Below are 26,624 nucleotides of genomic sequence, written 5' to 3' on the forward strand. Positions count from 1 at the left end.
ACAAAACTTCTAGTTCCTGCAGCTAGAATACAAGTTTGTGTACAAATATACTCTGAACCCTGTAAAACCACTAGGAAGAAAAATATGTTTTCCCTAGCATACTGGTATAGGTAACTACTACCATCACCAACCTCTCCCAAGCTTTCTGAAGGTACTAAGTACCAAATCACCATAAATCATTTCAAGAAGCAGTTGTTTTAAGCAAGATGATGAAAAGAGAATACAAATAATTGCATACCAGATATACTTCTATATTAATACACTGAAGTTACGATATTTTTTTGAAACATTCTTTCTTTGTATGATACCAAAGTAGGCTGAAAACAGTGAATCTAAAATTGAAAGCCAAGTTTTTATTTTACTTGAAGGGAACATCAATAATAAATCTAAAAATTACAAATGACCATTAACCTCAGTTAGAACTTGGAAGAAAATTCAATCCTACAAGATTTTAATTGAGTAACAGCAGAACAGTTTTACTGAGGAGCTTTTATGGAGATAAGACGGAAAGTGACTCTGCACTTTCTTATTTTGGAGTTTACATTATTTACAAAAGAGAACAAAACGGTCTCCCCTTTTCTCTTGTCCCGTCTCAAACCCAATTCTGCAACCCCAACTGTGGGAGTTATATGAAACCAGGGTTTGATCCTGCCAGGGGCTGAGCACTCTGGCACAAACCCTACCCAACCTCTTAAACACATGCTCTAACTTTTATCACGAGTAGTCTCGTTCACTTCAGTGAGACTACTCACATGCTTCAAATGAAAGCATGTGTTTAAATGCTTTGCTGGATTGGGGCCAGACTGCTCAGCACTTTTCAGGACTTATCTGACACAGGGCCTTCAGGATTGGTCTGTTATGTATTTCTTGCAGACTTAGCTTTGCAAAAGCCATTTTTCATATTTTCCTGTAGCTCTTTGCAATTATCTTAATCTTCACCGAAGAAAAAAAAAATTCTCTTACAAACTTTTTAACACACTGCTCTGCTAATCTCAACATTACTCTGCCTAAAGGAAAGTTTTAGGCCTTAAAAATATCAGAATTAACGAGACTGATATCATAAATGGAAATTCCTTTTAGAAAAAACCCTTAAATGGTCACAAAATCTCTGTAGAGGCAGCTATTCCCTGGTAACAGGAAACTGGAGATTTTAGAGCTCATTCTGTGTTAAAATCAACAGGAGAAATTTTGAACAGTAATTTTATGTCAGTTTCATTACATATTTTAAAGTTTTTTTTTCATACAAGTAGTTTTGTTTTTACCTTAACATTTATTTTACTATCAGACTCTCTAGGAATTTTGAGACGGAGATAAATAATCTGCAGATCCACCTGAGAAATACTGAGTCTCCCATCTCTATGCCCTTTCCCTGCTTCTTCAGTCCTATAATCTCAGACCAGACTATCCCTTCTTCCGCTTTACAGCCTACTCTCACCGCTAGTGCTCACCTACACTCAGCACCAAACTCCACCTACCCTGTGATGGCATTATCTTATCTAAGAATACTAAGATGAAGAGGCAGGAAGAGGGGATAGATGAGAACAGCAATATTACGCACACATGGTGGTGCAAATTATATATACGTTGAAAGTCCTAGACACTGTCTGGCAATAAAATAATACAAGTCAAAAAGAGTTATATTAGGAAAAAAGCACATAAAACATACTGATTTCAATTTAGACTGAGTTTCTTCCAATCTTGTTTTCACTTAATTTTTGTCTGATACTACATAAAGACTTAAATTTTAGTGCTAAGATCAGCCATATTCATAGTTATAGAGATACTGAATTTTCAAGTGGTAGTTTTAAAATGTTCTTTTTATGTGATTTTTGAAAAATCTACCAATCTATTAATATAATGTTCAAGAGGAAAGCACTATAATTTTCCATTAAAGTTTTTAGAATACAGGAAAATGATCGCTGCATATTACGAATCTGTACATTGTTGATTTAAGCCCACTCAAAAGGGATATGCTCCACTGTCTTCTGAAATTAAATGCTAATCAAAGTAAAATTCATTTTACTAAAAATATTAAGCACCTCACTGCCAGATACACAACCTACAGAAATTAATTCAAAAGAAAAATTTAATCCTAAAATTTTGTTTTAAATAATAAATTAAAAATAAATCTAAACAAACTATCAACTTCCTTCTAATAACTTTAATAGATTTAGAATATGTCAAAGCAAAAACTAAAATGATTAACATACATCACCTCATAGTCTCATCACAGTTCTAATCCAACAGGTTATTTAAAATAAAGAAGAAATAAATGATTCCTCCCATACAATGAAGAGAGCTTACCTTATGTTCACAGGAGTATGAGGGTGCCAGTGTGGTGGACCAGGATGTATATTAGGGTGATACTGTGACTGGAAGTAAAATATTAGCTTTGATTATATCATTGTATCATTCTTAATCAGATTGCATTTATTAATTTTCTATGGAGCTCTTTTTAAAGTGAAGAGTTGTCCTCAATTACATCATTCTCATGTTACAATTGCCTGGATTGTTACTGCAATTTCATACTTTCACTACCAGTCGTACCAAAAAATGATTAAAGACCTGCCTTATAAACATACCAACTATCACAACTGCAGCTGTTGACAGATGTGAGCATGAACTATACCATAGAACCTACAGCTACGTCTACACTTGGAGCTAGCGGTGTAATTCAAGCTCTGGTGTTAAAAATAATGCAGCAGCTGTGTTAGCACAGGCAGTGGCACAAGCTAGCAGTCCAGAGCAGGTAGCCACAGGGTTCAGGTTGGTTTGTACTCAACATGGCTAGCCCATGTGGCCATTTGCTTCTGCCCACGCTACACAACTATTTTTAGTGTGCTGGTTAATTACAATATGTCTACACAAGCTGAGACTCACAGCTCCCAGTTTCAAGTGTAGACATAATCCCAGGGACACTGTTATGCTTAGAACAGCTCTCTACAGTGTAGTCTGTCATAGTTTGAAGATAGCAGTCAACCAGGGATATCAGAAACATCTAGGGATTTGAAAGGCAAGATTCAGTCTCTCTCCCATGTTGCTCAACATGAGCATAGAGCAGAGGCGGGCAAACTGCGGCCCGTGGGCCAGATCTGGCCCCTCAGGGCTTTGGATTCGGCCCGCGGCGTCGCCGGCACCATGTCCCTGCAGCCCCCCGGGGGGTGGGCAGAGGGCTCCATGCATTGCCCTTACCTCCAGGCATTGCCCCCCGCAGCTCCCATTGGCCGGGAAGGGGGAACCGCAGCCAATGGGTGCTTTGGGTGAGGTACCTGGAGGCACGGCAAGGGCAGTGCACAAAGAGCTCTCCGCCTCCCCTCCCCCAGGGGCCTCAGCACTTCCAGAAGTGGCATGGGGCTAGGGACAGGGCAGGCAGGGAGGCTGCCCTGGCCCCAGTGCGTGCCGCTGCCACCCCGGAGACACTGGAGCCCGAACCCCTCCTGTACCCCACCCTCAACCCCCTGATCTGAGCCCCCTCGTACACCCTGCACCCCTCTTGCACCCCAACCCCGTGCCGAGATCCCTGCTGCACCCTGCACCTCTGTGCATCCCAACTCCCTGCCCTGAGCCCCCTCGTACACCCTGCACCCTTCCCGCACCCTAAACCCCTGCCCTGAGCCCCCTGCCATACCCCGCACCCCTCCTGAACCCCAACCCCTGCCTTGAGCCCTCTCATACACCCTAAACCCCTCCTCTGCCCCAATCCCAGAACCCCTTCCTGCACATCTCACCCCCACCCACACCTTGCACTCCCTCCTGCATCCCAACCCCCTGCCCCAACCCTGCACACAAATTTCTCCACCCAGATGTGGCCTTCGGCCCAAAAACTTTGCCCACCCCTGGCATAGAGCCTTTTGGTGAAATGATCTTCAAACCCAGAGCTTTACGAAGCACTAGCATGAGCTTAGTTACAGCTGAATGAAAATGAGGAAATGTTTTTGCTGCTCCTTTTGGAAAGACATCACAACCCACATTTTTGCTCTGTTGTATAATTTCAGCCTGTTTGCTTGGGAAATGGGTGAAAAGTCGTTTTTATTAGGAGGGAGAGAAGGGTTATTATAGCAGTAAGGTCCAGAAGGACAACACCATTCCCTATGCCCATTAAGTCCTGATGAGACAATGACAGTGGAACAAAATCACTATGGAGGTTTTAAAATTTATTAATTGAAAAATACATTATGATTAGTTTCTCATACATGCGTTCACTGTGGATGAAAACGCAATTTGCTCCCTCAGCAGCACTGAATGCTACTGTGAAGTATATGAAACAAGGGTGAGATCCTTACTTCCACTCCAGGCCCTTCTCCCTGGTTAGGAGGGAAGGAATGGCATAAAGGGGCTGTAAAAGCCCCCAACCCAGCCACGGGAGGATTCCCTCTGGTTTAAACACCATGGAAGACAATTGTAAGAATGCCTACTGGGGACACCTCCTAACAAGCCCTGGCATAGGTGGTGTACTGGGGATGGGACCACACGATGCAACACTGCAAAGATTCTGGGTGGTGCTGAAGCCCATAAGGTAAGCCCAGGAGGCTGCCATAACTTAAACAGGCCCTCTAAGGCTGTCTAAATGTTTGGGGCACCTTTCCAGTCCCCAGAGCTGCAGAGGAGGGAGCAAAGGTGTTTCCCCACTGTGCTGCAGTAATTAGAGACAGAACAAAGTCTCACCACAAGGGTATGAAAGGAACAAATCAAAACAACAGGGAAGAAGGGGGAGAGAGGAGAAAATGAGTCACCTTAATTATAGGCAGCAATAATTTTACAATTAAAGTAATAAAACTAAAGTCAATATTCAGTCCAGCAAGTGTTACTCTTACCTGGTAGTTGTGGACTTCAGGATTATTTTTTGCACTAAAATAAGAAAGAAAATATAGCTTTTCTGTAATTAAAACTGACACAAATAAGAAAACTGATAATTTCCATGAATTAGTTTACTATGTGGGTGAACAAGACTGAGAACCTGATCCTTCAACTGGCTACACAAAGGAAAAGCTCTGTGCCTGTGTTGAGTCCCTCTAAATCTGAAGAGGATATAGAGAAGCACAGGCATCCACTCTCATGCAGCCAGTTGCAGGATTGAGGCCTAAACTTCTCAGGAATATTGGAAATGTGTTGGTACCAGGACAGATCTGTCTTTTCGGGTCTTCTGCTAACAATAATGAAAACATTAACCTATCAGTCCTTCAAAATTCTGTAACGTAGCAGTCCATTTTAATAGTAGTAAGAGAACTACGAGTGAATTAAGAGATCCTTCCATATCACATTTCCCTGAAAACAACAAAATGAAAATGATAGCTAAATAAACATCATTTCAGCCTCCGCACCCTCCTCCCCCGGTATACTGTCTTGCACCTTTTATGACTACAAGAAACACCAACTTCCCAGATCCTGCATTATGCAAGAACATAATTTTATACAGAAGAGTAATCCCATTGACTTCAGTGGAATTACCCACATGTTTGCAAGAGCAAAGCCTTAAATAATAGTATGAAAATGTCAAACATTCCAGAGTACCAAAAAAGTTTGCAGAAAGTGTTACTTTTCTAAACTATATTTCTTCAAGCTTGTAAGAGTGCTTGTCCTCATTTAGTTCACGGCAAATCTGAACTTTTTAAAAATACATTTTTAATTTAATCAAGTGCAAAAAAAGTGTGAAAAATTTCTAACTGGAGAAAACCAACACTTTCCTCCACATTTCTGAGATTGATAAAACAAACATGGCCAATTAAACTAAAAAATAACCCAAACCCACCATCCATTCCCTGGCTATCCAAGTAAGAAATAGCAGCTCAAAGGCTAATTTTTAAAAAGTTAAAAGCACCCGCAATTAGGGATTCATAAAGCAAGTACCTTCTTCACCATAACTCTACTGTTGCTACTGACACATTTCAATTTAAAAAAAAGGGTAGGGGGCGGCGCAACACAACTGTATAGCATAAATTAAGAGCTAGAAAAGTTAGTGTGGTTCCATGTACTCCTGATTTCACATGATTATGAAGTGATGAGTAGGTTACCGTGTGAAAATGCTAATTTAATAACACCTCTAATTCAGTTTTATGTAGCTCAGTGCTCTGTTTTTAGAGAGGTATAACAAAATTTGAATGTTACAAATTCAAAAGCATTAGTAGTTTGTTCAGCAAAGATCTGCTTGTACTACAGTGAACATTTGGGGCAAAGAAAAGACTTTATTTTAACTTATAAAGCAGCAACCGATAGTATTAGATGCTCAACATAATGACAACAAAATCAGAAAGAAAATAAGCTCAATTTTTTCTCCTATTTTCAAAGGACAGAAATCCACTCAGACAAAAAGAAAAGCAAACACAGTTTCATACTTAGCCCCTGATCTCTCACTGTGGTCAGCTAGTGCAGGTGCAGGACTCAGTGCTAGCCAACTCTGATGCAGGAACAGGGCCTTAGGACTCATTGCCAAACCATAGGAATGACCATGCAGTGAGAATCTGAATATACTTACCACAATTGTGCTGCCTTCACAGGATTGTTTGCTTTAAAAAAAAAAAAAAGTTAATCAACGTTTACCTTTGGAAGAGAACTTACTGTGCTGTAATTGTGGTTCTTTCACAGAATCATAGACTTTAGATGATCATAATGATTCCTTCTGACCTTAATCTGACCTCCTGCACAATGCAGACCACAGAATCTCACCCACCCACTCCTGTATCAAACCTGTGTCTGAGTCATTCAAGTCCTCAAATCCTGGTTTAAAGACTTCAAGGTGCCCGACGCTGCAGAGGAAGGCAAAAAAACCCCAGGGCTTCTGCCAATCTGCCCTGAAGAAAAATTCCTTCCCGACCACAAATATGGTGAACAGCGAAACCCTGAGCATGTGAGCAAGAGTCACTAGCCAGACAACCAAGAAAGAATTCTCTGTAGTAACTCAGATCCCACCCCATCTAACATCCCATCACAAGCCATTGGGCATATTTACTGCTAGTAGTCAAAGACCAATTAATTGCCAAAATTAGGGTATCCTATCATACCATCCCCTCCATAAATATATCAAGCTTAGTCTTGAAGCCACATGTCTTTTGCCCCCATTACTCCCCTTGGAAGACTGTTCCAGAACTTCACTCCTCTGATGGTTAGAAACTTTCATCTAAATTTCAAGTCTCAACTTCCTAGTGTCCAGTTTATATCCATTTGTTCTTGTGTCCACATTGGTACTAAGCTTAAATAATTTCTCTCCCTCCCTGGTATTTATTCCTCTGATATATTTATAAAGAGCAATCATATCTCCCCCAGCCTTCTTTTGGTTAGGCTAAACAAGCCACGCTCTTTAAGTCTCCTTTCATATGACAGGTTTTCCATTCCTCAGATCATCCTAGTAGCCCTTCTCTGAACCTGTTCCAGTTTGAATTCATGCTTCTTAAACATGGGAGACCAGAACTGCACCCAGTATTCCAGATGAGGTCTCACCGGTGCCTTGTATAACGGTACTAACACCTCTTTTCTCTACTGGAAATACCTCACCTGATGCATCCCAAGACTGCATTAGCTTTTTTCACGGCTATATCACATTGGCAGCTGATAGTTATCCTGTGATCAACCAGTACTCCAAGGTCCTTCTCCACTTGTTACTTCCAACTGATGCCTCCTCAGTTTATAACAATAGTTCTTGTTATTAATTCCTAAATGGACGATCTTGCACTTTTCACTATTAAATTTCATCCTATTACTATTACTCCAGTTTACAAGGTCATCTAGATCTTCTTGTATGAAATCCCGGTCCTTCTCTGTATTGGCAGTACCTCCCAGGTTTGTGTCATCCGCAAATTTTATTAGCACATTCCCACTTTTTCTTCCAAGGTCAGCAATAAGAAGATTAAATAAGATTGATCCCAAAACCGATCCCTGAGGAACTCCACTAGTAACCTCTCTCCAGCCTGACAATTCACCTTTCAGCATGACCCATTGTAGTCTCCCCTTTAATCAGTTTCTTATCTACCTTTCAATTTTCATATTGATCCCCATCTTTTCCAATTTAGTTAATAATTCCCCATGTGGAATCGTATCAAATGCCTTACTGAAATCGAGATAAATTAGAGCCACTGCATTTCCTTTGTCTAAAAAAATCGTATCTTCTCAAAGAAGAAGATCAGGTTGGTTTGGCGTGATCTACCTTTTGTAAAACCATGTTGTATTTTGTCCCAATTACCACTGACCTCAATGTCCTTGACTACGTTTTCCTTCAAAAAATTTTCCAAGACTTTGCATACTACAGATGTCAAACTGACAGGCCTGTAGTTGCCCGGATCATGTTTTTCCCCCTTTCTTAAAGATAAGAACTATGTTAGCAATTGTCAAATCATATGATACAACCCCTGAGTTTACAGATTCATTAAAAATTCTTGCTACTGGGCTTGCAATTTCATGTGCCAGTTCCTTTACTATTCCTGGATGAAGATTATCTGGGTCCCCCAATTTCATCCTATTAAACTGTTCAAGTTTGGCTTCTACCTTGGATGTGGTAATATCTTCCTCCATATCTTCATTCCTATTTGTCATCCTACAATTACCCCATAGCTCCTCATTAAAGACTGAGATACTATAGTCTAAGTGTACCTCATATGTGCAAGACAGGAATATTTTTTTGAGTAGCAGCATCTGTCAGGGCTGTGCATGTACTTTGTGCTCCCACATGAGGCAATGCAATCACAACCCCCAATCTGTTCCCTTGTGATTCAAAGCTAGTATTAGCTACAGACTCCAAAAAGCAGAGCTAGAGGGCAGGTCATGGGATCTGCACCTACCCCACAGTTACTGTACAGTAAGTAACAGATCTCTCTTCTTTAGTAGATCAGTGTAGATCCCACTGTAGTTCACTGGCAAGCAGTAGCCTCTTAGGATGGTGCAGTGTGGAGCATTAGCTGAACCAAACAATGATTGAAGAACTGGTCTCCTGAACTCACCATGAGCCCTGACTGCCATGTCAAGGACATAAATTTTTCACAAAAGTCAGTGGGTTACTCCATGTTGCAGATCTCAGAGGCAGAAACATTCCTGAAGCAGGTGGTAGATGCAGCCTGTGCCTCTGCAGAGTGTGCCTTGATGGACAAAGTGACCAGATTGCCAGCCAGCTGACTGCAGGTAGAAATTCACTGCATGATTCCCTTTGGATGGGCCAGAAATGGCCAAAAAGAAGTGTGTGAGGGGGGAGCCAAAACGGATCAGTCCTATCAAGGTAATATAGTAAAGCTCTAATTACATCCAAGGTATGTATTTTCTTCTCTTCCAGAAATGAGTGCAGCTTTGGGAAGAAGACTGGTCTGGTAACTGATTGGATCAGGTGAAAATATGAGATAGAAGAACGCGTATGGTGGTCTGGCCACGAGAGCTTGGAGCTCACAAGCCCTTCAAGCTGAAGCAGTAGCCAGCAGAAAGACTGCCCTGCCAGTAAAGTGTTGTATGGAGCATTCTAGCATGGCTCCTGGGGAAGCTCCATGAGCTCCAGGAGGATGACATGAGGTCCCACACGGCAGACAGGTGTCTAACTGGAGGACGGATATGAACGAGGCCCTTAATTAACTTCAACATCATCAGGTGCAAGAAGATAGAGTCTGACTGCTCTGGAGCATGACATGCTGATTCTGCTGCAAGGTGAACCCTGGCAGTATTGAGAAAAGACGACTGAAGGGGGACCCAGTAACAGTCTTCAAATATGTTAAGAGCTGTTATAAAGAGGATGGTGAGCAACTGTTCCCCATGTCATCTGAAGGTTGGCCGAAAAGTAACAGACTTAATCTGCAGCAAGGGAGATTTAGGTAAGATAGTAGGAAAAACTTTCTAACTCTACAGATAGCTAAGTACTGGAATAAGCTTCTAAGAGAGGTTGTGGAATCCCCATCATTGGAGGTTTAAGACCATGTCAAGGATGGTCTAAGTTTACTTGGTTCTGCCTCAGTACCACGTGCTGGATCTGATGACATCTCAAGGTTCCTCCCAGCCCCACAGTTCTATTATTCTATTCAGTCTGATGGCGCTCTGTTCCAAGATGCTCATATGTAAATTTAGTTTGTTCTGAGGCCATGTTCCTGGCATCTGCAGGTGGTTCAAATGGGCATCCCATCCTCTCCCTGAAGCATCTATGGTAAGTGTAACAGTTAGGGAGAGAGCAGAGAATGGGATCGATCCCTTTCCATATATTCACTGGGAGTAGCCAACCAAGAGAGCTCTTGTAGGACTTGGGGAGGAGCTATGGCTTGGAGCAGTGTGGCTCCCAGCTAGATGCCAAGGATACCTCCTCACCAGAGGACAAAAGATGTGAGGGCTTCAGGTAGTGATACAGGATGCAGGTGTTGCTCTAACACTGAATCCTGTTCCTCCTGATACTCTGATGTGTGTCTGGCCAGAGATGCAGCAAAGAGTCCTGTGGCACCTTATAGACTAACAGACATATTGGTGCATGAGCTTTCATGGGTGAATACTCAAGATGCTGAAGGGAGAAGTGACCTCTTCCTTGAGCACAGTTGAGTCTGGCTCCTCGATGCCCAAGATGGTGGACCCCAGTAACCTTACTACTGTGGCCCTGTTGAGAATACCATTGGCATTATCCAATCCTGTGCAATTCCTGAGGAGGTGGCTGGGGCATAGCCCTGTTGAGGAATCAGGTGAGCCTCTCCATGGTGTCAGCCGCTGAGCTGAGGGGAGAAGAAGATGGAGAGAACGTACGCCTTTGGTGACAGTGAGGGGGAATAGACATCTTGTAGGGGGCTCTCTGCACTGGGATTTGTACCAGTATTGGCAGGTGCTTCAGCACTGATGGTTGTTCCAGTTCTCCCCTAGGCTCATCCTCCATGGTCAATGTCGACACCGAAGCGTGCAGTCCAGAAGTTGTGTGTTGTTTCTCCTTATGGGAGAACACTGATCTTTGCCTGGAGTCTTTGAAGTGACTCCCCTCAGTGTTGGACATTGATGGCACAAGTGCTAGTGCCTGATTTGATGTTGATGATGTTTCAATGATCGAGGCGACTGTGTCAGTGATAGTTCCTTTCTCGGTGCGGTCTTCTCTGCACTGGGTTTAGGCGTAGCCTGTCTGCTGAAGGAATGCTGGATGACACTGGCTTGTCCAGTAGCAGGACCTTGGAGCTCGTCTCTCGGGATCTGAGGCTACCTTCATGAATTGTTCCAGAAGGTGTAGTTTGAGCTTCATCTCATATCCTACTGGAAAATGGCGGGTACACAGAACACTTGCTAGGTATGTGCAACTCATCTAGATAGAAGCAGCTCCTACTGTGCCCCCGCTGCAAAATGGACAGGGCTATACAGGGTGTATATATGGGGGATCAGCACAGGGTGTGTGTGTATTGAACTATCAATACTGGCTTCAGATGGATTGACGTGATTTGTAGAGGTCGAAAAAAAAATCAAGGTGATCAAAACAGAGTTCTGAAAAATTTCTGAAGGTTTGCAGAAATTGCAGCCAAAGCTAAGAACTAGTAGGTCGGACATTCCACAGGTTCAGTGCCACAAGCAGTCAGAGGGAATGAGGTAAAGTCATGGCCATGTTGTCCTTTATACTGTCACTTAGGTCCATGAAAAGGCACAGGGTGCCGTGCAGATTTTGCTACTCAATAAATAAATAAAATAAATAAATAAATAAATAAAAATACTGCTCTCACATGCATGAGGTACATCACGTCTACACTGGGATCCACACTGAGACAGACTCAGAGAATGATAAATACTACAGTTCTATAAGATTGTTTTGTAGCTGACATAAGCACAGTGGAAACAAAAGATGGGACCAGTAACCCCGCAGATGCACACATAGAGAGTTACCTCTAGATGTGGTTCTCCCCATTCCCAGGCAGAAAAGGAAAGGGGAGAAAGTCAAAAGGGTTGCCAACCCCACACATTCCAAAATCACAAATCAGTCACACAAAAATAATTGCCCAATGTCGCTCCAGGTTTGCACCTGCAGCTGAGCTCGCAGGTGCCCAGGGAACGTATAACTCTGGCTGAGGATGGGGAAGAAGACAAGACACAGGAATGGTGAAGGATGGGAGAGGATACAGGAGACACAAACGATAACACAACAAAAGTGACTCAGGGAAAAAGTTGCTACCTTTGATTTGAGTCAGCTGGTGACTCATTCGGTTATGCTCATCATACTGAGCTATAATATTGTTTGGTTTGAATATGGTCACCTATACACCAATAGAAATTCTGCAATATGCCTGTGTGGCTGTTAATGAGCATGCAATTAATTTAACGAAGATGTATAATTCAAGTGGGTTAAATAAAAGCCCCACCTTTAAAAGTTGAATGCCTTCGTGATGGATACCGTTTGCTGGGTTTTCTTTCAAATGTACTGGTTCTGCGTAACCTGGATCCATGCGTTGCTTGATACTCTGTTCGACCACTAAAAAAATTTTTTTTAGTTAGAGAGAACGACTTAACTCCACCCTTACTTCGTGCTTATCAAACATGCTTAGAGAAACCAAGCTGCTTTGCAAAGAATAATAAATAAATAATCTTGGAATGAACTGGACAAATCTTGTATTTTTATGCTGTCTTCTTGCGTCCTCAAATAAATACAAATGCCCAGTTATTTCATTAAATACCTGAATCTGAAGCGTGAACCCAGCCTTATGAAGTCAGATCTGCTAGATTTACTGTTTGCTGGTATTCGCAGTCTGAAGAATGCATGGTGTTCCACTGCACATTTCCACAAATGTTTGCAAGTTTTTGCATTGTCTAACCGGAAAACAAATGTGTGCTCTTGTTCTCTGCCCTAAATGCAGAAACAAAAAAACTTTGGAAGTTGGCAAGCATGATATTTGTTAATGGCTAACACAAAAGAGAAAGGGCCTGATCCAACAAGGCGCTGAGCCCCTTCAGCTTTGGTGGCCAACAGGAATTGAACGTTCTCAGCCCTTCAATGGATCAGGTTCCAAGCAAGGGGGAAAAAATTACCTGTTGATCATCTTCTACGACCACAAGTGTTAATTTGCTCTTTTTGAAGTCCATTTTAGTGATTTTAGGCCTACACATACAGGAAATAAACAGACATTTTATAAATTTAGGATTTTTAGTTAAAGAAAAACAAACAAAATGGTATATAAGAGGGTTTACAATAATGGGACATCTGACCTCCTAATGTATTTAAAATATAAATATGTTTAACAAATCACTTTAGATTCTTTTGAAACAAACTGACCTAGTCGGAAGCATGTATCTTAATATTTTGATATCGCAGAATCAATCTCCCTTCTTAAATTCCCCACACTATACATTCAAACCAAGCCAAAACTCATTATTTAAAAGGGGAAGGATTTCAGCTGTTAACAAATTGGGATATAAAGCAAAAAATTACCAAAAAAATAAACCTATTTTGTTTGCTCCTTCAAAGATCAATACGCCTGTTGGTGTAAGTCCAAGCGCGTAGTCACATCCGTCTCTTCCCTACAACCAAACACAGGATGGAATAATCAATATGCAGTTACTAGCACAAATGTTAATATGGTAGTAACTCAAAACTTTTGTTATAAGATATAGTACCAAAGTCTGTTCGCATGTTTTAATAGTAGAGAATTATGACCTGTTTACCAGTGGTTTGAGCATTGGCTTGCTAAACCCAGAGTTGAGAGTTCAATCCTTGAGGGGGCCATTTGGGGATTGGTCCTGCTTTGAGCAGGGGGTTGGACTAGATGACCTCCTGAGGTCCCTTCCAACCCTGATATTCTATGATTCTACAAAGAGATTCACATTCTTCTATTTACAATCTCTTCCACTCCCCACAGAAATAAATGACAATGTAGGTTTTACCTTAACAACATGCATATCTACACCATACATTTCCAACCATTTAGCTTTGTTCAAGTAGCACAATTCAGCCTGTGCTGGGGTTTTTCCCCTGTGAAAATAACATGGAAAATGTACTTTAGTTTGCAATAGAATACTTTCTTATATACAGTATAACTCCCCTTGTCATCCATTACCCAGGCTCCCCTGCCTAGGCCCCTGACTCTGCAAAGCACTTAAATACATGCTTAACTTTATGTATGTGCTTAGTCCATCCCTGTTAAAAGTATTTAAACACAAGCTTAATTGCTTTGCTATATAAAGCAGAATCTTAATTAGAGGCTTAAATGCTTTGCTGAAGTGGGGCTTTGAAGAATACACAGACTCCATGCTGCTGAATTCATTTACATCAGAACTTTTTCATTTTAGCCATCCTGCATTCTTACCATTGAATGCAATCTCCTTTTACGCAATCACGTGGACTTGATAAAGTGATTGGTTTACATTTAAATGCTGCCAGTTGCATGCCCATGCCATCTTAATTTCTACGAAGAAAGTGCATAACTGGCTGGATATACAGTACACTAATATAAAAACTTTCTAATAAATGTTGTGCCACAGCAACACCTGCATTGATTACACCACACATCTTCAATTAGTGAAGTGTTTTTCAAAACAATTTCAAAACTTAGACTTTCCAAGCTGTTAAGGAATTGGGCATTGTAAATATTTTTAAGGGCCCTGATAATCTCTTGCAAGTAGTGTCTGTAGGTCCGCACCTGCACCCTGGACTTTCACATGCTCACCACCAAGGGTATGGGGTAGGTTCAGACTGACTGCCTTTCCAGTTCCTTGTCTACCACGAATCCAGTTATGGGCAGAGAGCGAGTAGTGGAATACAGATAGGGACCACACTACAGATAGTAACCTCCATTTCTTCTTCAAGGGCCAGTCTCTACGTGTGCTTCACACAAGTGACTGGCAAGCAGTCCTCAATAGGGGGAGGGGGTTGTGAGGATACAGGAGGTATAAATGTCTAACACTGCAATTCCAAAGTCTGTGTCAGCAGAAGAGGCTTGAACCAGAGTGCAATGCTTTGTGAAAGCGTGTATGGAACTCCAGGTTGCAGCCTTACAAATGTCCAACTAGAGTGACCAGATAGCAAATGTGAAAAATCAGGACAGAGGTAGGGGGTAAAAGGAGCCTATATATAATAAAAAGACCCAAAAATCAGGACTGTCCCTATAAAATCAGAACATCTGGTCACCCTATGTCCAACATTGACACTTTTCAAACTGTTGCTACAGAGATTGCCTGTCCTCTACTGGAATGGACTCTCACTCCATTTGGGTGAGGCAGATGCATATGACCTTAACAGCATTACAGTGCAAGAGACTCATTGGTATCTGATAGGTAGGTTCTGTTGAACTGACCAGTTCAGTGTACTGCAACTCATTATTGTCAAACTTTATCAGCTATGTGTTATGTAAGTGATAACTAGAAAATTAACAACACAGAGATAATTAATATTCTCGCATGCTGTATGTACAGTAAACACCCAAGGAAATGTGGAACTAAATTGTGTTTATCAGACAGGTCTGGGGAGTGGGTAAGCAGGTTTCTCCCAGACTAAGGACAAGTTGATGCCTTCAGCAGGTGTAATCAAAATTGATTAGCAATCGCTGGCAAGTGGCCATTCATTTGCATTGCAAAGAGCAGGAACAGATCAATTTGCATTTTTGAAAAAAAAATGGGGGAGAAACCAGCACAGGACTTCCTTCACAAGACTCTGTATCTCCTTTCTCACAGCTTGAATTTTATTTTACTTTGGGGGGCAACCATCAGAAGAATCCATTTTAAAGATTAACTGGACTATAAAAGAGAGGGTCAAAGAACATCAAGTGACCTTTCACTTAAGGTGACAAAGGAACAGAGCACTTTGAACACTGCGGAAGATGATGACCAGAGGGGTAGGGCAGCCATCTAGTTGGTAGGGAGTGTGGTAAGAATCTTACTTTGACAAAAGATGGTAGTTTTGTTAGCTCTTAGCCTCTAAAAAGCGTTTTTCACATTTATTTCCTTGTAACCATTTCTAACTCTATCCTTTATACCTGAACTCACTTGAGATCCTATCTCCTTTGGCTAGTAAACTTGTTTTACTTTTAAATCTAAACAAACCCAGTGTTGTGTTTGAATTGAATTGATTATTAACTCCACTTAAAGTGATAAACTATGCAATTTGTCGCTTTAGAGGAGCAAACAAACCTTATTATTAAGGAAAGGGCTAGATATTGCAGAGCACATTGCAGTGCATGCTTGTATGCTGGCTGGGAGCATCCAGACAAGAGAATTACAGCAGCATAGTAATTTAAAGCACCTATGGTTACAGGCAGATGGTAACACAACCCCTCACTGGGCTGGATTGAATCCCAGAATGTGACAATGTGCCAACTAATAGAAAAGGAGGATACAACTAGAAATCTAAGGAGTATCTGAGCTGATATCACTTCTGCCTGTGTCCACTCTGCTATAGCAACAAATAGTCTGGGCGATTTTCCAAATGGTTTCATTTTTTGCAGGTAGAATGCCAGTGCTCGTCAGACATCAAGAAAATGGTGTCTCCTTCCTCACTGCAGGCATTCAGGAAAAATACCAATGTGTGAATTGATTGGTTTATGTGGAACTCAGGAATTACCTTTGGGATGAACTTTAGGTGGAGGTGAAGGGATACCTTTTCTTTATGAAGTACAGTATATGGTGGGTTGGGCTATGTAATGGCAACCAGGAAGGTAATCTTAACAGACAGGTGGGATATTAAGAACACAGCCAGTGATTCAAAAGGTGGCCCGGAAGTAACTCCCACTCATAATTGGGGATGAAATGCCTCCTGAGGCTGTCCAGCTGTGAATTCTGAGTGCCTCGGAGGTGCATCACAGAAATTGTGATGTGCTTCAAGATACACCATAAGTTGACTGCCTCTATGGGCACTGCAAAGGATTTTACCCCTCCTTGTTTGCTAATACAGAAAACAGTTGCCACGTTGTCTGCATTATTCAAACGTGACAGGATCATACGAGCAGGAGGAATGCAGTGCATGCCTGTCTGACTGCACTTGGTTCCAAAAGATTGATACGCATCCCAGGTTTCCACGGTGTCCATGTATCTTGTGACATGACTCTGCCCATGTGGGCTCACCAGCCTATGAGGGATGCCTCCGTGATCATCATCATGTTGGCTGTGTACGTGTGCACGGGGCAGGGTAGGGGTAGGAAAGGGACTCCAACGCACATAATTTGGGGGTTCTGATTGAAGCCCTGACATTGACTGGCACTGTCACAGTGTTCATGCTGTGTGCGGCACATATACCAACCAGAGCCAGGCTTGCAAACAATGGAGTTACAGCCTAGCAAATGACCTTACGTACGAACAGGAGGCCATTTGACTGAGTAAAGACAAACAGATCCAGACTTTTGTTCTGGGTTTGAGCATGACTTGGTTTATCAGACTGCTCATGACTAAGAATCTGTTTGCAGGAAGGGAGGCTCTTGCTTGCAGTCAAGTCCAGGGTCACGCCTATAATGTTGATGAGCTGTGTGGGGGGTCAAAATACACTTTTACATGTTTATGCAGATTCCCAAGGATGCCAGCAGGCAGAGAAAAGACAAAGTTGCCAACTGAACTTGCAGATGGGATCTGCCTGTTAGAAGCCAGTCGTTCCAATAATGAAAAACGATGTAGCCATTTCATCTCATCTGTGCTACCACAACTGAGAAGACCTTGGGTGCTGTTGTCAGACACAATGGGAGTCCTCTGAACTGGGAGTGTTCCTGTCCTACAAGAAACCTGAGGAACCTGTGGGTTAGGTGAACATCCACAGGAAACTAAGCATCTTTCATGTTGAGAGCTGCTCATCATACGTCTTTTTTCCAAGCATACAATTACTAAGGCCAAATTAACCCTGCAGAATTTTAATTTGTGAATACAAACATTTAACTGACGCAGGTTGAGAATGGGCCTCCATCTTCCCTTTTTCTTGGGAACTATGAAATTGTGGGAGTAACAACCCTTTACCTGGATGCTGAGGTGGAACTTGCTCTATAGGTCCTCATTTGAGGAGCAAGTTTACCTCCTCATTTGAGGAGGATCTTCTCATGAGAGCAGACTCTGATTAGGGGCCAGAAAGGGGGTTTCTGAGGAGGTGGAGAAAGAAATTTGATGGTAGCTAAAGTGGATGATATCTAGTACCCACTTGTCTGTTACAGCCCTCCAGTTGTGGGCAATGTATGCTACGCAGACATCAAAGGGAAATTTGGAAACAGGTGAGGATGATATCATCATGATGTTGCAACTCCACAAAGTCCAGTCAAAAGTAGCCTTTAGCCGGTGGATAAGGTTGGGTACCTGTCGTCGAAGGATGGGGCTGCACACCTTGGCCTCTAAGCTCTTGGATGCTTGCATGGTGGTTCATGTGGTCGTTGGTGCTAGAAAGGCTATGGAAGAGGTCTCAGCTTACATACCTGTTTATGATGCTTCCTCTGTGATTCATGGCAGACCAAATGCCAGCTCATGCCAAAGTTCATCATTTTCCTCCACATATTCCTGAGAAGCCAGATGCTGTTGTCAAGGAGGAGAGGGACAATGTGACGCTCTTGTCGAGTGCATGGATCTGGGTGTTATGTATAAGGATCCCCCAGACCCTAACAGGGTCACTACGTTGGGTCAAAGGCTTGTTCGGAGGGGGTAGTGGTGGCAAGGCATTATATACAAGAAATCTCTTGGAGGGCAATCCTACCTGAGCCCAGGACAGGTCCAAGAAATTCTTGAAGTTCTGTCTATGCTAACCTCCCCTAGGTAGGTGATGGTTCATCCTGGACATAGGATTCAGCAGATGAAAAAGCCAACTCCATTGGCAGTACTGTCAATGACAGGGAGGAAGATGTGGCTTCTGAACAGACTAGGGGAGTAATTTATTCTCCTTGAGGTAGCTCCTTTTCTGGGGTCAAAATGTCACTCAGGATTGGACCCAAAAGTAGAGGACATTGTGGGTCCAGGGTAGTAAATGTCTCAGCCTGTCCTGATGTTCTAGACATCCCAGTTGTTGGTTTTCACCAGATCTGGTGTCACAACAGACAGTGGTTGGTGGATCCCCATGGGGCCAGGCTGGTTCTGTCAGAGAAAGAGTTCCATCTAGTGTTTTTGGTTGGTACAGGTGGTTGTTGGTCCTCTGGTTACAGATGACAGCCAGCATCAGTGTTAGTGCTGGGGCTGGTACCATTGGAGCTTTGTTCCTGCACACTTTTCCGTCACGGTCCGGAGGCTTAGGCAAACCTAAGTCCTTGGGACCTGTCCATGAAGACTCAACTGACTTGGAAGGAGTGGAGGAGAGATCCTTCTTCTGGAAAGAGACTTAGAGGAGGACCTGTTTTTATGTCCCTGACAGTGCCCCTTATTCTCATGACAAGACTGGCTTACAGTTAGCTGATCTGACCTCTGCTCCAGAGCTCATGCTCAAAGATGTGATGCTCAAGGACTGAGACTGACATACAGGACGGTACCCCCAGTCTGGATCTGACTCGAGTCTTATGGCTTTCTCCATGAAGTGTTTCCTCAATCAAAGCTCCTATCTCTCTTGGTTCTGGAGTGGGAAGAAGCAAAAGATACTGCATTTGGTGGAGATATGTGCACCAATACAGTAAAGAGAGTGAGAAGAAGCGAGGACAGGACACAAAGTTTTTAAATCCCAGAATCCTGAGCACAGTCCTACTCCCAAAAGCGGAGACAGAGAGAGTCCTCAAGGTTGGGAAAACTAAGCTACACTAACTATACAGAATACTATAAAAACTCTATAAAAGCACTACCAGATTATATACAATTATATATAACAGAGATGAAGACAGTGCAAGGATATCTCCAGATACAGAGGATTCCAACTCAGGCCATGCAGCAATAAGAAGAAACCAAAGAGGAGGTCAGTGTGCACCTCCCCTTATATCCTCGGTGCTGAGCACAAGGAGATCTAAGGTGCAGACATGGACGAATGGACACTACTTGCAAGATTTTCGCTCTCGGGTGCATGGTAGAATACACATAGGGACCGGTAATAAAAAAAACTTTGGTGTTATGGGGCCTAATTTTTAAACTGGGCTTCCATTTCTGAGGGCACAAGTTTGCATCCACAGTTCGTTCATGCTTTTTAATGATGATTTGTTTGGGGGAGAACAATTGTACCACACAAAAGGAGACTTGGTTTGAAAACCATGCTTGACTTCAACGTAATGTCATTGGAGTCCATAACAAGCTCAAAGACTCCAAGAAGCTATACTAAGCCAAACTACCATTTCTCAAAAAAGTGACATCAAAAAAAAAAATTGCGTGTCTCTAAATTGTAGTCAGTTTCTATGACAGCATGAGAAAAGCAAATTAGAAAACTGCACATTATTGCCTCCATATCCATTTGTTAAGAAGAGAGTATTAAAGTTCAAAATGCCCAAGTTATTACTTTTCCATTACTGCTAATTATCTCTTACTCCACTGAATTGCTGCCGTGTAGCTGGTTATAGCTGCAAATAGCACAGTACTACTGCAACAATCCAGATTCTTAAGTGTTCCAAAGTTTTAGAAAAACTGCATAGTGGCTAATACAATCTTCGTAATTTCCAATAGTCAAGTTCCCTTTGACCAAAAGGGACTCAATATTTTGGGTTTAAAATGAAGATTTATGAGCTAAGACATTCCTGGTTCATGTCTCAATTTCATCCTCACCAAATACAAACAAACAAAAAAAACTCAAACACCACACAGGGTGGATTCAGGCATCTGGTTTGATACCAAATACCTGAAATCTTTGAAAGATTGAATGTGTCGGCAAAAATGCTACCTGAATTACAAGTTAAGTGAAAGAATCTTGCTTGCTTAAGTGAAGGAGCCTTGGAAGGCATGACAATTCTCATTTGTGGAAAATGAGCTTCTTCAACACAGGTCAGGGAGAAAAAATGGTGCCAAAATAATGAAAATTGCAACTAACTTAAACACACAACCCTGTCAGATGTTAATGCCTGCCACTTCTTTAAAGGGGTTCTAGAGATCTCTAGAAAACCCCTAAAAACACACATTGAGACTGTCTGATCCCAAAACAGGGGTCTAGGCAGCAAAGTTTGATTTTGGAGAAGAATCTCTGGTGTAACTTTATTGTAACTGACACCACCACACAGGTACCATACCTGCACTCTTTCCATTTCTGAAAGATATCAAATTCCATAGCTTCAGTCTGGTTTGGTGTAAATCTGAATTCAGACACTAGTTCTGGTGTGTGTTCTGGGTGCTCACACTCTCCAAGTTCAGCTGGAATCATTCAGAAAGCCAGAAAAAAGGTCACTCTGTCACCACAAACATTAAAAAACAACTTGCTTCTACAAAGATACTTCCATATCCTCATTTAGCAGCCTACTGAAGAAGTTTTAGAACATAGATTTGTTGTTGTCATCTGTATAAGTACTTACATCTCAAATTACAAATCAAACTAGAAACTCTGCAGGAAAGTTTAGGACACAGATTCAGAATTCTAAACACATGAAATACTGCTACTTCTTACATTTAAGGGATTTCAAGAGGAATATAATTTCAATTCAAAACAGATCAAATGCACTACTTTTACATACAAGGTTACTCTGCATTTCCTTTAACTGAAACTTTTTTTTTTATCACTAAGTAATGTTTCCCACAATTGCATATTTCTTCCCACAATTTATATATGGAAACATAAAGATACAGTAGCTAGTGTCAAGAAACTGATTATAGCATTTTCTAAACCCCCAACACTATTATAATTTTCATGCCAGTAGTATATGTTAGGGAAGAGGTGGTTTGGTTTTTTTTTGTTTGTTTTTTTTGAAAGGCACAGATTGAGCCTGGTATTGATCCTGCAAGGTGTTGAGATCAGAACTCTACTGAATTGAGCCCCTACCTGCTATACTGTGACAGACCCAGACCAGTGGGGTACAGGAGTCTGGTAGAGGGCAAATATACTGGTCACTGGATGAATAGTTTTCTGTTCCCTGAGTGACCAGAGCAGGGGCTGCTCTAGAGTAATCAGAAACCTGCTAGAACCAATGAAGGCAGACAGGCTGATTAGAACACCTGCAGCCAATCAAGGCAGGCTAATCATGGTACCTGGGTTTAAAAAGAAGCTCACATCAGTTTGTGGTGTGCGTGTGAGGAACTGGGAGCAAGAAGCGGAGAGTGAGAGGGTATGCTGCTAGAGGACTGAGGAGTACAAGCGTTATCAGACACCCAGAGGAAGGTCCTGTGGTGAGGATAAATAAGGTGTTTGGAGGAGGTCATGGGGAAGTAGCCCAGGGTGTTGTAGCTGTCATGCAACTGTTACAGGAGGCACTATAGACAGCTGCAGTCCACAGGACCTTGGGCTGGAACCCGGAGTAGAGGGCAGGCCCGGGTTCCTCCCAACTCCCGATCAGACACAGGAGTTGACGACCCAGACTGTGGGTTCCACCAGAGGGGAAGATCTCTAAGGCGAGCAAATCCGCCAATAAGCACAGGACCCACCAAGGTAGAGGAGGAGCTTTGTTACAATACATACTGTGAGAAATTTCCCACATGGTTCCATGAATGTTTGACCTATACAAATAGTTTGCAATTTAACTGCTTCAGTACTGTTTAACATATATACAGCAAACATGCATCTCCAATGCTATCACATACAAATGAGACATGCCTACATATGTGCTAATGTTGGTGCTTTAATGGGTACTTTTAGTAAAAGTGATGGACAGGCATGGGCAGTAAACAAAAATTCACGACCCATGACTTTTACTATATGCCCCTAACTAAAACTTGGGCTGGAAGAACATGGGTGGGGGCGGTCTGGGGGCACCATGGGTGCTGAGGAGGGTGGCCCAGGACCCCCGCTGTTGTGGAGGAGGAGGCGGGTGGTGGTGCACGACCCAGGATCCCCACCGGCACAAGAAGGTGTGTGTGCGCGCATGAGCGGCAGCTTGCAGCCTGGGACCCATGCTTGGGGGGGCGGGGAGGGAAGCACTGCGCGGGATCCCCGCTGGAGCTGGGGTTGGGGGCCAGGCGCAACCCTGGACCCTTGCTGGCTGGGTGGGAACCACAGCCAATGGGAGCTGTGGAGGCAGTGCCTGTGGCGACGAGCTACATGCAGAGCCCCCTGGCCTCTTTGCCTAGGAGCTGCGGGGATATGCCAGTGGGAGCCGGGGAGCCCTGCCACCCCCCAAGGTAAGCACGGCCCGCACCCCAAACTCCCTGTCCCAGCCCTGAGCCCCCTCCCACACACCCAAACTCCTGCTGCTGGCCCAGGGTCAGCACTGGCCGCTGCAGAAGTCATGGAAAGTCACAGAGTCCATGACTTCTGTGACACATGCATAGCCTTATTTATAATGCATCTGTGTTCTTGCTGCCATGAACAACAAAGGAATTGAGAAAGTCAGTTCTGTTGAAGAAAATCTACTATTGCTTCATGTGAACGTTACACATAAGTTGCAGAAATACAGAATAGAAAGACTATTTACATGGAAAAATAGTCTTTTTGAAGATAAAAAATGATTTATTTTAAGTGATCAAGGACACCTAGATTAATTGTTAGCCAACAGTTAAATTTATGATCAAATTTTAGGGTTTCTAAAATATTAAATATAATGAGATCATGTACGTGTGATAATTTTTTGCTCAACAGTATTTTCCAATATGAATTACAACAATAAAACATATACACAAGTTTTCACAGAGATATTTGACAACTCTGCTGCTGTTTTGTGTCTGAGAGAAGTCAGAAGCCTCTGATGTTGATCAGGATAAATCAGCAGAGTCAAATTTGTTGACATCTGAGGCATAGTCCTAGGTCCATCTCTTTTCTCAGGTTTTTACTGGAGGTTCAGGGATGAGGATGGCTTATCTTGGACCATGTTCTTTTTTATATACATATTGTAGTAAAAAAATTATGTACCTGCATTCTAACATGTGTAAATTGGCAAATTATAAATAAATGCACCAACTGGTGGATGCATTTTAAAATGAGGTAGCTACCCAGGTGTCTTTAAAAAGTGTAAAATTATTTCACCTGTAGCGACACCACTGTCTCTCTAACGTAGAAAGAAAAATAAATGTGTAATAGGATTTATAATGTGATAATGCAAACACACAACTTGAGATATTTAAAATATATCAGACAGAGTTCACCTGTTGGTTTCAATTAATAGCTCAGAAATGCAGCTGGTTAAGAGAACTGTGTCAGAGTGACCTTAAATATATAATTTAACATATTGTACCAATTATTTTAGACTGAATAAAACCAAACTTAAAATACTACATAAAGAGAAAGCTGCAATACAGGAGAATTCTAAAGCAGCTACAAAAGCACGAATAGATGCGTCTCTCCAGATTTTTCTTTACAAAAGTACAATTTACATCTCAAAGACAATGCAGAGAAAACACCAGCTCTTAAGGCAGTTAGATTAAATTCTTTCATTGTTTCAACTAATAGAACAATATTATTCATAAACCAGCCATAACAGTGAAGTAAAAATAGAATCTTGGTTAAGAGAAAGAATCTGGGACCCATTTAAAATGATTAACACACCAATTCCTATGTGACCTGCCCTTTTATCATCCTGCTCACCCTTAAAAAAGCCATATTAAAAGATACATTTAAATTTAGGGTGAAGTTTAAACTACTGAGGAGGGAATAATCATTTTACAGTTCTTTAAACTCCTCTGCTTATTTACAAGTCTTCAATATCAATATAAAGGAAAGAAATATACAATAAATGATCCAAAATTGCAATTCTAATATCTGCAGACAGAGAGAATTCAATATCACAGTGCCAACGTAGGACGTTATTTTAGAGAAAGTTACTATAAGTACCTCCAAATAGAGAAAAATTGATTGGGTCAAAGAAAAAAATGCAATCACCATTTACAAGTACTTTGTTTTGACATACAGTTTTAAAAATATTGGTTTTGATACCGGATAAGAAAAAATTCTTTTATGATACTGGTAATGCCGTAAATGGATGACCTGCTCTATTCCTTTTCTTAGTAGAGATATAATTCTCCATCTTTGATTATGAGAACTGCAGACATGTCAAGCTGTTCTATGAACAGTTCTCCTTGTCTAAAATTGGGATGAAGTTACCGGTGCTTGTGATATTCTAGAGTCTCCACAGATAAAAATAAGTGCATAACAATTTGAAGCTAACGTGGGCTCTGGACTTGAACTCAGAAGGTCCATGTTGAGAGAGTAAAGAAGCAACATGAATGAAAAGAAAAGGGAGTAAACAATTTCTTTATCATCTTTGTGTAAGTTCACAGTATGAACAAAACTGTGCAATATGGATCACAATTTCATGGGAAATGATGTTATTGTTATTACTACTACTTTTGCCTGGTCTTGTCTTCCTTGAATTTTGTTCCTAATCCGAGGCTGAACTGAATCCAAAATTTCATAGTCAATCTAATCCAAAACCACTAATTGGTCCCTATTATTGAATTTGGGCCATAAATCCCCCCCACTCTCAAACACTCAATCTGGAGGATCCAAAGCCCATTATATTTAATGGAAAGACTCCTTTTGACCTGAGTGGACTTCGGATCATGCCCAATATTAGGCCTATGCTCAGTGAAGCCATAGCACATAATTTCAAAACAAGGAACTGAACTGAGTTTCATTACAAAAGTTTCACAAATGTCTGATTGTGAGTCAGATTCTAAAACTCTGCAAATTTATGATACCAATGACTAACCACAATAAAAATAGCTGTCACTTAAACAAATGTACAGTCAATTAGTGCCTATTCATGACAAAAAGGAAAAATGTGTGAAGAAATTGTTGGTCAACTTTTTAAAATAAAAGGTTATGCAAATTACTTCTAAATAATCACATACCTTGAAGACATAGAGCTGCTAGTTCCACAGCAGTGTCATACGGACATTTCAGTCTTTAAAGAGATGAAACAAACAATAAAAATATGCACATTTCTTAAAGTATGCTTTATATAAGCACTTTCTCCAGAAGACTCTAAAAGAGTTCTCCAACAATCTAACTGAAAATAAAATATTGACTCCAAAGTATCAGTTAAATTGCATGGTATTTAGATAATTCAAATACTAATATTTCCATTTAGTTAATTTCAGTTACAAGTTAGTAATTAAACTAATAATATCTTGGTTTAGTAATTTCTCATTAATACTGAAAACATGATATGCTAAACTATAAATCATGTTTAAACTAATACTCAAAACATTAATCCAGAAGAAGGAAATAGGTAGTATTCCTACAATGGATTCTAGGAAACACCCCAGTCTAAGATTAAATATTTTTCTTTTATATATATATATATATATACACACACACACACACACACACACAAGCACCTCACAAATACACGATTACATTTGTCAACAAGAGTGAGGCTGTAAAAAACTTTTTTTCCAAGTGTCTTAAATAAGAAGCGTTGACATTATTAGAGTGTTTTTTCCACTCTCATGCCTCTGTCATACTGACAAGAATGGCAAGCTCAGATTACATTTTAAATAAACTTACAGATCAAGACATTCTTTGCCTAATTACACATGGAGTAAAATCATTTTCCCATTTGTACGTGCCATTTGTTCTACTGTATAATAAATAATAAACTTCTGGTTCAGATTGAAACCTTCTAATCTCCTAAAAAACACACAAAAATACAATATTTACTGTACTTTAGCTATTTTTTAACCAAATCTTTTTCTTGCTTTTCTATGGCTGAAGAAAGGAGCAATTTTAAAAGGATTATGTCTTTTGTGTAAAAATTATTTCTCCAAACCAAATGAAGCATGGAGGTTTCTCT

General features: G+C 41.3%; 1 protein-coding gene across 3 annotated transcripts in view; it reads right to left on the reverse strand.

The window, feature by feature from the left end:
* The window catches only part of EPB41L4B (erythrocyte membrane protein band 4.1 like 4B), a 287,983-nt gene that overhangs the window by 125,970 nt on the left and 135,389 nt on the right, over positions 1–26,624 (reverse strand). For all 3 annotated transcript variants that reach the window (XM_030551497.1, XM_030551496.1, XM_030551498.1), the window contains exons 6-15: positions 25,681–25,733; positions 20,982–21,102; positions 13,786–13,873; positions 13,334–13,422; positions 12,934–13,003; positions 12,582–12,751; positions 12,270–12,379; positions 6,473–6,503; positions 4,815–4,848; positions 2,305–2,372 (exon numbers count right to left, since the gene is read on the reverse strand). In XM_030551497.1, coding sequence (XP_030407357.1) covers positions 2,305–2,372; positions 4,815–4,848; positions 6,473–6,503; positions 12,270–12,379; positions 12,582–12,751; positions 12,934–13,003; positions 13,334–13,422; positions 13,786–13,873; positions 20,982–21,102; positions 25,681–25,733 — 834 coding nt within the window. The remainder of the gene's footprint in view (positions 1–2,304; positions 2,373–4,814; positions 4,849–6,472; positions 6,504–12,269; positions 12,380–12,581; positions 12,752–12,933; positions 13,004–13,333; positions 13,423–13,785; positions 13,874–20,981; positions 21,103–25,680; positions 25,734–26,624) is intronic.

Source organism: Gopherus evgoodei, chromosome 2 (assembly GCF_007399415.2).
Source record: "Gopherus evgoodei ecotype Sinaloan lineage chromosome 2, rGopEvg1_v1.p, whole genome shotgun sequence".
NCBI lineage: Eukaryota > Metazoa > Chordata > Testudines > Testudinidae > Gopherus > Gopherus evgoodei.